Here is an 11,410-nt window from a genome sequence, read left to right on the forward strand (position 1 = left end):
AGATGGGACATGTAGGGACCAGTGGGACGTGTAGGGACAGATGGGACATGTAGGGACCAGTGGGACGTGTAGGGACAGATGGGACGTGTAGGAATAGATGGGACGTGTAGGAATAGATGGGACATGTAGGGACGTGTAGGGACTGGTTGGACGTGTAGGGACAGATGGGACATGTAGGGACCAGTGGGACATGTAGGGACCAGTAGTGTGAATAGTTTTGTTGCAAAATAAAAATAAAAATTTGAATTTCCAGAAATTCACCAGGAATTGTCTTCTCCTTCGGCGACACTCATCAGGAGCTCTGGAGTCGAGTTTTGACTCCAGCAGGAGATCCGAGACACCGGAGGCTTCAGCCACAATGTCTCGCTCCAAAAACCTCCTCGAGGCTCCAACACGAAGATTAAAATCCACATCGTTCCAAACGTTCTCCGGCAGATTAAATCGTAAACGTGGTTTGTTACCTGGGCCTGCAGGAGGTCTTACCTGGGCCTGCAGGAGGCGCAGCTGGAGGTCTTACCTGGTCCTGCAGGAGGCGCAGCTGGCGGTCCTGGTGGAGCAGGAGTTGGTAGGTGTCTGATGATGCGACTCCTCGCATTTTATCACAGCAGCAGGAGGGACGGGGGAGCCAGGAGGGGGACACGGGGTCTGCTGCTGCAGGATGGGAGGGGTGAGGAGAAGGGGAGTCACTGCAACAAGAGGGAGGAAGAGGAGGAGTGGTGTGGCTGCAGGGACAGGAAGGAGCAGGAGAGACGAGAGTGGAAGGAGACTGAGTGGAAAGAGGAGGTGATGGAGGAAAATGCTGATGGGTGGAGGAGGCAGGAGGAATGGGAGTAGATGGGCTGTTGGTGGAAGGAGGTGGAGAGTGCTGATGGGAGGAGAGAGGAGGAGCAGTATGTTGACTGGGAAAAGGAGGTGTTTGTTGGTGCGAGGAGGTTGGAGGAGCAGGAGGAGTAGAAGGGCGGTTGGTGGAGGGAGGAAGAGTATTTTTATGTAAGAAAGGAGGAGGAGGATTGGGATGGGAGCCAGGAGGAGGTGATGCCTGCTGATAAGAGAAGAAAGAAGGAGGAGTGTGACGGCTGAAACAAGGAGGCGTTTTTTGGTGTGAGGTTAAAGGAACAGGAGGAACAGATGGACTGTTGGTGGAAGGAGGTGGAGTTTGCTGATGGGAGGAGGAGGAGGGGGGAGGAGCAGAGCGTCGACTGGAAAAAAGAGGTGTTTGTTGGTGTGAGGAAATTAGAGGAACTGGAGGAGATAAATGGGAGGTGGAAGGAGGAAGATGATACAAAGGAGGAGTGACATGAGAGTCAAGAGGGGGTGGAGTCTGCTGATAGGAGAAGGAAGGAGGTGGAGGAGTGTGACGACTGGATAAAGGAGGTGTTTGTTGATGAGAGCAGGCAGGAGGAACAGGAGGAGTAGATGGACGGAGGTGATGAGGAGCAGATTGTAGAATGGAAGAAGGATGAGGAGCAGATTGTAGAATGGAAGAAGGATGAGTTTGCTGATGGAAGGCAGGCGGAGGAGCAGGAGCAGCGAGGAGCATCGGTGAGGCGAAAATAGGGGTGCAGCTGTGGGCGTGGCAGGAGCAGCAAGAACATGGCTGCTGCAGGTGGGGGTTTGGTGTGCTGTGGAGGTGAGGAGGAGGTTTGGGGGCTGATGAGGAGCTGGAAGGAGCAGCTGCTGCAGGAGGCCTGAGGGCGGGGCTAGAGTCCTGGGCCGAGCTGTGATTGGAGGATAAGCTGCTGTCAATCAACAGGGAGAGCTCAGGAACGGACGGCTGGATCCTGCGAGCCTGAAACCACAAAGACATCAAATATTTCTGGGCTCAGAACTCCACCAGAGCCCAGAGGGTCCAACGGGTCAGGTTGACCTCTGACCTGCGGCGCCGCGGCGTGGGGGCTCGGAGACGGTCGAGGAGAAAAGTCCTCGTCCTCGACTCCGGAGTCCTGATCGCTGACGGAGACACGAGCGGCGTCTGGAGGCGTTCTGAGGACAGAAGCACAGAAACGTTAGCGTCCAGTCCAGAACCAGAACCAGAACCAGAACTGCTTCCTGCAGGTTTACTGGAAAACTCCGGACCTGCTGAAGGACTCCTGAGCCGTCCGGAACCCTTCGGCCTGTCTGCTGTTATCCTCAGGGTCCAGGTCGCAGGTCAGAACCCGACCTTCCACCGGCGCCACCTGCTGACGGAACACGGGTCAGCTCCCTTCATGAACAACAGAACTCTGGAACCCAGAAGGAGTTGGTACCTGGTAAAGAGTGGCAGACTGGGAGCCGCTCAGCAGCTGGAAGTCCGGCTGCGGTCCAGGTCTGGACCCTCGACACTGGAAGAACTGAGGAGTTCTGTGGGTGGACCCGAACACGACGAGGAGGAAACACCCGCTCTCTGACAGAACCCTGAAACACGACGACAAGCTTCAGACACAGGAGAAGGTTTCAGAGGACCTGTCTTCGGTTCTGCCTCTGAGCCTCACCTGTCCTGGAGGGCGGAGCTAAACATGAACCTCAGACACCAGGCCCACACCTGAGGGTTGTAGACGTGCGTGACTCCACTCAACCAGCTGTCACAAGACGAGAACACGATCAGAGCTGTTCAAATGGACATAAAACCTGAACGGGATCCGGACTCACAGTCCAACGAGCGGCAGGCTGGAGGCTTTAGGGTCCGACTCCAACAGGAGGACTAGTTTCCGGGTCTGATCCATGGTCAGAAACCTGCCAGAACAGAAACATGTCAGCGACACTTTGCGCCCGGTCGAGAGGCGGAGCTGGCGGCTGCTCACCCTCTCTGCCGACCGGCGTGCTGCGGCGGGCGGCCCACGCAGGTCAGGCTCCTCAGCAGGGCGGTGGGGATGATGGGGATGGCTCGGACCGGCTGGACGTCCACGCCAGCGGCGGGACAGACGGCGGACCAGCTGAGGCTCAACGCCGCGGCGTCAGCGGTCTGGGAGACGAGCAGGCGAGCTCTGATCTTCAGGAGGTGAGACAGATCCAGAACCTGTCTGCTGCTCATGAACTGCTGCAGAGCCTGAGAGAACGAAACCACCGAGCGGCTGCTTCAGCGCACCAGTTGATAAAAAAATTATCAAAACAAAAAATAAAGTAGATACAAATAAAAACAGGAACCTTAAAGCTCTGATGAAGCTCCGCCTCTGACTGGACGACAGGCTCAGGCGTCACGTCGGACCGAACCGAGAACAAGCAGGGAACCAGGACGTCTCCAGGTAGGAGAGCTGATGGAACCCGGTCTGCAGTCCCAGCCTGATCCCGACCCGGGTCAAAGCGGTCCAGAGTCACGACAACACCGTCCTCGTCTGCGAGGACACAGCTGGGTTCAGGACATGAAGCAAGGGATCAACAAACCTGCTTTCAAGGTGAACTCTGACCTCTGCTCACAGACGCTGATCCCAGGAAGAAGCAGAGGGGGCGGGGCTTGTTGCTGCGGCGGGCGTTGCGCTGTGCCAGACGGAGAGCCTTTTCCAGGAGCACAACCTGCAGCTTCCTGCGGAGAAACACAAAAACAGTTATCAAACAGAAACCAATTCTCTAAACCCTCTGGGCCACCGTAGTTACAGCGAAGGAGGATAAACGCAGACTGAGCATCTCGCAGGTGTGTTTACCTGTGGGAGCAGAGCTGGAGGCGGAGCTTCTCTCCTGCGGGGCTGCCGTCCCACAAAGCCAACCTGGATTTAGGAAAACTCAGCTGAGACGAGTTTCTGTGAAACCAGAACCAGAAGAAGTTTAAAACGATTCACTTGAACAACTCACGAGGCTACACGTCTGTTTTTGGAAGGAGAATTCAATCAAACAGAAAACGCCTCAGAACCTCGTTTCACTTCAGCTCGTCGTCATCGTTTTTAAATCCCGCTTAAAAACCCACTACTATCCCCTGGCTTTCAACACTGCACGATCTGCGCTGACCCTGTATGCATCACACTGCGTCATTATGTTATTATCTGCTATTATTTTGTTTCTATATTTTGATTTGACGTTATGTGTTGCTGTGTGCGTTACCTGTCTGTTTCTGTCTGTACCGCACTTTGGTTGGCCCTGTCGCTGTTTAAAGTGCTCTATAAATAAAGTGGTCTGGTATAGTTCAGAGCCTGAATGAGAAGAAATAATGTAAATAACTGTAAACTCTGAGCTGCACCTGACGGATTAGGTTGCACAATATTATGAAAACATGCAATATGAACATAAATTACTGAAATAAATTCACATATTCTGACATTTCAAAGCTCACAGCTGTGGGCGTTTAGGGAACTAATCCATAAATTGTGTCTCTTTATGTAGCTTGGTCTGCGCTTTTTTAAAATCCTTTGCTAAATTAATATTTGGCACACAGGTGTCACAATAAATGTTCAATTTATTCAATAAAACACACAAATAGAAATGATCCAGTTTACTTGTGCTGTGACAATGTTAAGGTACTATTTTTAAGTTTATGTTAATAATTTAACATTTTCTTGCCAGTTCTGTCCGCATCAAATGTGTCACTTTCTTTACTTTAAATAATAAAACTCAGAATTATATAAAAGTGTATAACTTATATTTTGTCTTCTGATTCTAAGTGAACTGATGATTCAAAATACCCTGAATATTTTGAACAGACTTGATTATAAACACCTGACATGTCTTTAAACATGCATCAGTTATGTTGTGATGATTAAAACATCTGTAGAAACATACACATTTACCAAACATTACTGAAACTTTAGTTTGTTTTTTCAATTAAACTCAAAGTTTCAAGAAATTGTTTCATTTGTTTAGATTCAAACAGGTGAAACTTGACAAGAACGTCACCATTTTTAAGAAAATATTACTTTTTGGTTCCTCATAACTTGTTTTTGTTTCAGAAACACTTTAGTTTAAACCCGAATCTTATAAATGTTGTAATCATTAGGGAACTATTTGATACTCTCGAGTTTCTTTTTATAAATCCAATGAATTAGGAGGTGCAGACCTGAGTCTTTTGACAGCTGCACGTTTAAAATCCAGATTAAAGATCGTTGACGTGCCAGATCATCACAATTTTAACAATAATCTCACCTTCCTCGCATGTTCCCCGGAGTGAAAACCTCCTCCAAGACTGCAGCGGGCAGGGCCTGAAGGTTCACCGGGCAGCTCATCCCTGTTGAGGCCGACCGGAGCGGAGCTGCGGGCGGTAAATAAACAACGGAGACACCGCTGTGTGCTAACGTTAGCCTCCCCGGTTAGCCGCCCGCATCGGCTCGAACTTTACTTCACAATCGGTACCAGACCCGAACCTGTGGGGTAGTTACTGAAAAATCTAAAGACTCACATCTCGAACCGAACTCTTTCTCGTTTATTATTAACAAGCTAGTTTAAAAAAAAGACAAAAAAATTCATCCCAGTTTGATTATGGCGCTGTTTCCAAACTCCACTGGCGGGGTAACTCAGCGGACCAATAGGAACAGCCGTTGCAAAAAGACTGACCAATGGCGTGCCACTTTGTTCCCTCGTCATCTGTTGTTGGCTAGAAATACCAAACCGGTGCTCGACATTGCCCCCTTGAGGCCAAATGATAAAAACATGGATTTTTAAAAATAAAATTATATTTAATTAACATGTTACTATTCTTAGAATAAATAAACCTAAAAACGAACAATTTCACGAAATAAGCTAGTTTGTTATAATGAAATTCAGTCAACTCTTGCCTTATGATAATATATTAATGCCTTCTGAATTATTTGTATGTTCAGCTGTGCCATCTTCCAGTACACTGAGGAATTATTTATCAGCTTGTTACATGACACCCAACAGAAAGAGCGAAATCAGATGGTAAGCGCTGACGAATGGCCCAACACTTATAATGGATACGGTTTTGTATCAGTTCTGGGTGGATCTGCATCATGGAGGAGCAGCGGTAAAATATAGATACTTTTTAGGCAAAATAGAGTTCAGTATCAGTTAATTCTGTTCTTCAGAAGTTTTTCTTTTCATTCAACCTTTATTTAGACAGGTAAATCCTATTGAGCCTCGAGGACTCATTTACAAGAGAGACCTGATTTCAACAAAGAAAGATGAAAACAATAAACAGTTATAAAAAGTCATACAATTGTTGTTGTTTTTTAACAAATAGGATGGCTAAAAAAAAAGTAACAAAAAACAGCTAGATTCTAAGGCAAATGTAGAAAACTAGAAACAGGAACATGTCTGCATCGGTCCCTGCCAGGAGTCCAACAGAAAAGTTTTAACTATTACTTTGACAAAATGAGTAGACTAAATTCAGCAAATGAAGCAAAACAAAGTGTTTGAAAGATAACATTTACAAGAAACGTATATATATACATACATATATATATATATATATATATATATTTTTTTTTTTTAGTTTTATATATGTTTTTAGTTTTCTACATTTGTCTTGGAATCTAGCTGTTTTTTGTTTTGTTACCTTTTCCTTTTAGTCATCCTATTTGTTAAAAAACAAACAAACAAAAAAAAAACTGTAGTATGCTTTTTTATAACTGTTTATTGTTGTTGCTGTTGTCCATTGTTGTCATCTTTCTTTGTTGAAATCAGGTCTCTCTTGTAAATGAGTCCTCGAAGCTCAATGGGATTTACCTGTAGAAATAAAGGTTGATTGATATATATATATACCATTCCATAAGGTTGATGACTGTTTGGGGGTGGGGGTCAGGTTGACAACGCCCACCTGCACGGAGAGAGAAGCTGTCCACATTCCCGTACAGAAGCACGCATCATTTTTTGCGTAAAGAATCTTGGATTTGTGGAATCTCGTCTCTTTGTTGTTGCGCTTCAGCCAATCACCGCCCGACTCTGCGAGGAAACGCCCACAAAGTCTGGGGATCCGTCCAATCAGAGCGCGCCTCCAGCAGGACTCCATTTCGGTGGAACGGGGCATCCTGCTGGTCGCTGGCTGGAACCTGTTGCTCAGTAGTTCCGCGTTGTGCAATGGACGGGTGAGTGATCGCATCGACTTCACACTGTTTTTTAATGTACTCTACGAATGTTTTCCCCCAATCGTAAGAGCAGGGACACGTTTGTTCCGTCAGATGTTGCGTTTTTCCTACAGAGCAGCCGCTTATCTCGTCGTGAGCCCGCTTGTCGGAGAAGTTGTTTTGAGCAGGAAGCCGAGCTAGCAGAGTTAGCTTAGTGTTAGCCTCGCACAGCGGGCCATTTTCCACGGACACATCTCCACGGAACGCCTTAACGTCACGGGTTTACCGTAACAGACGTGAGATTTTTTACATGTGGCACGACTTCGAAATCCCGTCATCTGTGTGGTCGGTCACTGATCCGTTGGAAGAGTCTCCAAAGCAGCGGATGTAACTTTCTGCTCGAAGCTCCTCACGCGCACTGGATCTTCTAGAACGGACCTTCATTTTCAAGTTTTGGTTCAAAAACGTAAAATCATCGTTGTCCTGGTAACGAGTCTAAAACACAAAGTCTTTTTCGATTTATTACTTGAGAACCACGAGGAAACGTTAAAAATGGGACAATACACACAGAGTTTGGCTTATCCGCCTAAAGCTGCAAACGGAAGTAGTTAACACTAAAACTCTACAAACAGATTTATTTTTGTTATTTTAGTGAAAATATACTTGAAGTTCTGAATATAAGTTTTCTTAAAGAACAGCTGAAGTGTTACTTCTAGGTTTGAAGTTTTATAAATTATGGTTTTAACCTTTAACTTAGTTTATTATGTGCTTGGCTTAAATTAATTAAAGGAGGACAATCCTAAAACATGATTTTAAATTACGGATGTTTTTTTCATCTTTTCATGTGTTTCCATCTTCACAATCTGAAATAAAGAACAGAGATGAGAGGAGGATGACTTAAATTAAAATTATTTGTTAGACGTCGTCTTTATAAAAGTTAAGTGTCAAGTTTCGCTATATTATTATTAGCTTTGGTGTTTTCTTTTAGCATTTAGCATTTAGCTGGCCTTTTGTAGCATTAGCTTTATCTAAACATTTGCTACATTGAGCTTTTAGAAACACGTTTGTTACATTTAGTTAAGATTGTGATATACTGAGCTTTTAGCCAGACTTTTGACACATTTACTTTACATTTTGATACATTAGGTTTTTAGTTACGGTAAATTTTTGTTACATTTCGCCTTTAGCTACATTTATCGTACATTAACCATATATTTATTGTATATTTATCAACTTTTCTCCATCCCTTTCTAAATTTATCTAGCCTTTTGCTACATTTAACTAGCTTTTTATACATTAGGTTAGCCTTTTGCTACATTTAACTAGCTTTTTATACACTAGGTTAGCCTTTTGCTACATTTAACTAGCTTTTTATACATTAGGTTAGCCTTTTGCTACATTTAACTAGCTTTTTATACATTAGGTTAGCCTTTTGCTACATTTAACTAGCTTTTTATACATTACGTTAGCCTTTTGCTACATTTAACTAGCTTTTTATACATTGGTTAGCCTTTTGCTACATTTAACTAGCTTTTTATACATTAGGTTAGCCTTTTGCTACATTTAACTAGCTTTTTATACGTTCTATTAGCCTTTTGCTACATTTAGCTACATTTTTATACAGTATGTTAGACTTTTGCTACATTTAACTTGCTTTTTATGCATTAAATTAGCCTTTTGCTACATTTAACTTGCTTTTTATGCATTAAATTAGCCTTTTGCTACATTTAACTTGCTTTTTATGCATTAAATTAGCCTTTTGCTACATTTAGCTAGTTTTTGGTACATTAAGTGTTCTGCTACTTTTAGCTGTAACAACTCTGTGCTAACCCAGTTTTAGCTGAACGCATCAAACTAAACATCTACTGTCACTTTAATTCATAATTTTGTCAAACCGATAAGCATCTGAAACAACAAACTTCTTATCAGCTTAAATTAATCAAAGGTTGTTTCTATTCAACATCTTTCGCTGCAGAAAAAAAAAATTGGATTCTTTGGCTCACATGAGACAAAATCACAGATTAAATCATTTGTATTTATTGGCTCTTAAAATAACTTCAGCTCATAAAGAAGGGCGTCCAATTTGATTTAAATTTGGGTTAATTCCTGAGTTTGTGGACCCTGGTCCTGCACAGAAACTGGTTTCCAGCCAGTTAGCATCTTGGTTTAGCTCCTCTGCCGGATTGTGTCGCTGCACCCGTCTGGTCGGTCCGATCAGAACCGCCTCAGACTCAGTCAGGGAATGTTTGTGTTTCTCGTGTGAATGTACTTCGTCAGGACTCCTGCGAGCCCTGAGGGGTCCTCCTCCTGCTGGTTTACGGTCTGCGTCAACTCGACCGACTGGTTTCAGGCCTTAAGTGAACCCGTCAGACATTTTCCTAGTTTTTTCTGCTTCAAGTGTTTCTTGTCACACACGAAACACTGTTTTTATTAAAGTGATTATTTTAAGGGTTCAACATTTTTTACTTTTTGGCCTAAAATCAGCCGAACCTTGTCATTTAGTAGGCTTAACAAAATAAAGGGATAATTAACATATTTTAAAGTGGGGCTAAAGGTGTGAGTAAACATCTTACCTGTTGTAGATGTCTGTTTGGAGAACGTTTAATTCAAAGGGATTTTCTGAGTCGCTGTTGGATATTTTAAGTTCCCTTCTTTAAAAGCTGAATTTTGTGGGAAAGATTCTTGTGGTTTTAGATTCAGATTTAGGGGAGTGGTGGTGCAGAGGTTAGAGAAGGTGGGCCTGTGATCGGAAGGTTGTCGGTTTGACTCCCTGGCCTGGATCGACAACATCAAAATGTGGGTGGAAAAGGTGAAACACCCACACCTCCCTCCACCCTCCTTCGCCCCACTCTGTGCCCTTGAGCAAGGCCCTTAACCCCCACCTTCTGCTCCCAAACAGGCCTCTCTTGAAAATGAGTCATTGTGAGACTACCTGTATAAATAAAGTTTAAAAAATTAAAACTGAGAGTGAGAGAGGCCTCCGATGGATTCACCTGCACCTTTGGGTTTCAGGAGGTTTCCGGCAGTTTTTTCCACCGTAGTGGTTTTGGTTTTTGTCTCCTTCTGAACTGGTTCTGTAAAAACCGGTTTGCTGTTGGGTATGCAGCAGGAAACCTCCCTCTGGTATTTCTGTAGTGCAGCTGGGCTTCTCAGACGTTTCAGTTTAAAGGTGCAAATGAGGTTTCTGAGGGTCGGAGGTCAGGGAGCAACTGGTGACGACCACGTCTCCCTGGGTAGTTTTGTTTACAACTTGAACAGAAAGAGAATGCACTTTTTACCTGGCATGTTCTAGAAGAAATGTTGGACCTGAGCTACTTTCATCTCTCTGATTTTACACAAGTTTAAAGATATTGAACCACGGGCCTGTGGTTCCTGGAAGGAATGCTCATCACCCGCTGCTCCTCTTCAGAGTTTGAGACAAAGATCGTTTGTGACCTGTCCTGCCAAACGAGTCGGAATGAGCTGCAGTGGAAAATACTGATCTTTGCTATATGCTACACTTAGCTCGCCTTTTGCTACCTTATAAAACTTTTGGCTATTTTTAGTAATCGTATGTAAAAAGCCACTTGCTACATTTCGCTAACATTTTGCTACCTTTAGAAAACTTAACTACTTTTTCAAAGCCTGTATAGCTCACCTTATGCTCTTTTAATTTGCTTTTTGCTACTTTTTGTTTGTGTTTTGCTTTTTTCTTTAGCTCCTTTTAGCTTTGACAAACTGGAGACTCGCCCATGAATGCCGTTCACCAACTTGTCTCAGCCCAGAGGTTTACTGGCAGGGCAGTGAAGTAACTAGTTGCAAGAAACTCCATCCATTATCTTTACCCGCTTCTTCCATTTTGGGTCACGGGGGTCGCCGGTGCCCATGTCCAGCAGTCACTGTGCGAGGGGCGGGGGACACCCTGGACACGTCTCAAGTCCATCACATGGACACATAGAGACAAACAACCATTCACTCTCTCACTCACACCTAGGGACAATTTAGAGTTACCAGTCAGTCTAACATGCATGTTTTTGGTCTGTGGGAGGAAAACAGAGTACACGGAGAAAACCCAGGCATGCACGGAGAGAACATGAAAACCCCACCCAGAAAGGCCCCCGGACCGGGGTTTGAACCAGGGACCTGCTCGCTGAGAGGCAGCAGCTCTAATAGTTGCAATAAACTGAAATATGTAATTTAATTACAAAATAAATGTATCTGTAATTCATGAGTTACAAAGGAAAGTATGTCATTAAATTAGTTAAAACATCTTTGTTAATGGTTTGTGTTACAAATTCAGTGAAGATGTTTGGCTGCATGTGAACCATGCTGCAGAATGAGCTCGGACTGCAGAACAAGTAGAAAAGTTTGTATTTTATTTTTCGTCGTAATTGAGATTTGTGTAAAAATTACTCCAAAAAGTTGCCATGTAGCAAACTTGGTACCTAAAATATCTTAGTTTACACAAAGTTTGTTTTCTCAGTCATCCAGGTATATAACAACAAAAA

The 11,410-nt window shown here is 44.2% G+C and overlaps 2 protein-coding genes across 4 annotated transcripts in view; one reads left to right on the forward strand and one right to left on the reverse strand.

Annotated features, from left to right (window-relative positions):
* stil (STIL centriolar assembly protein) overlaps positions 1-5,126 on the reverse strand; it is a 7,447-nt gene extending 2,321 nt beyond the window's left edge. The window contains exons 1-12 of the mRNA XM_037674440.1: positions 5,047-5,126; positions 3,618-3,713; positions 3,384-3,499; positions 3,124-3,311; positions 2,781-3,025; positions 2,629-2,712; positions 2,472-2,558; positions 2,247-2,394; positions 2,077-2,180; positions 1,875-1,983; positions 1,198-1,789; positions 518-1,011 (exon numbers count right to left, since the gene is read on the reverse strand). Of these exons, the coding sequence (XP_037530368.1) occupies positions 518-1,011; positions 1,198-1,789; positions 1,875-1,983; positions 2,077-2,180; positions 2,247-2,394; positions 2,472-2,558; positions 2,629-2,712; positions 2,781-3,025; positions 3,124-3,311; positions 3,384-3,499; positions 3,618-3,713; positions 5,047-5,126 (2,343 nt within the window). The remainder of the gene's footprint in view (positions 1-517; positions 1,012-1,197; positions 1,790-1,874; positions 1,984-2,076; positions 2,181-2,246; positions 2,395-2,471; positions 2,559-2,628; positions 2,713-2,780; positions 3,026-3,123; positions 3,312-3,383; positions 3,500-3,617; positions 3,714-5,046) is intronic.
* A 1,767-nt stretch (positions 5,127-6,893) lies between these two features.
* ptbp1b (polypyrimidine tract binding protein 1b) overlaps positions 6,894-11,410 on the forward strand; it is a 32,101-nt gene continuing 27,584 nt past the window's right edge. The window contains exon 1 of one of the 3 annotated variants that reach the window (XM_037697888.1): positions 6,894-6,944. In XM_037697888.1, coding sequence (XP_037553816.1) covers positions 6,937-6,944 — 8 coding nt within the window. In that variant the 5' untranslated portion in view covers positions 6,894-6,936. The remainder of the gene's footprint in view (positions 6,945-11,410) is intronic. The other 2 variants (XM_037697889.1, XM_037697890.1) reach the window with 2 other exon arrangements.

Source organism: Nematolebias whitei, chromosome 3 (genome assembly GCF_014905685.2).
Source record: "Nematolebias whitei isolate Nwh7 chromosome 3, NemWhi1, whole genome shotgun sequence".
In the NCBI taxonomy this organism is placed as follows: domain Eukaryota; kingdom Metazoa; phylum Chordata; class Actinopteri; order Cyprinodontiformes; family Rivulidae; genus Nematolebias; species Nematolebias whitei.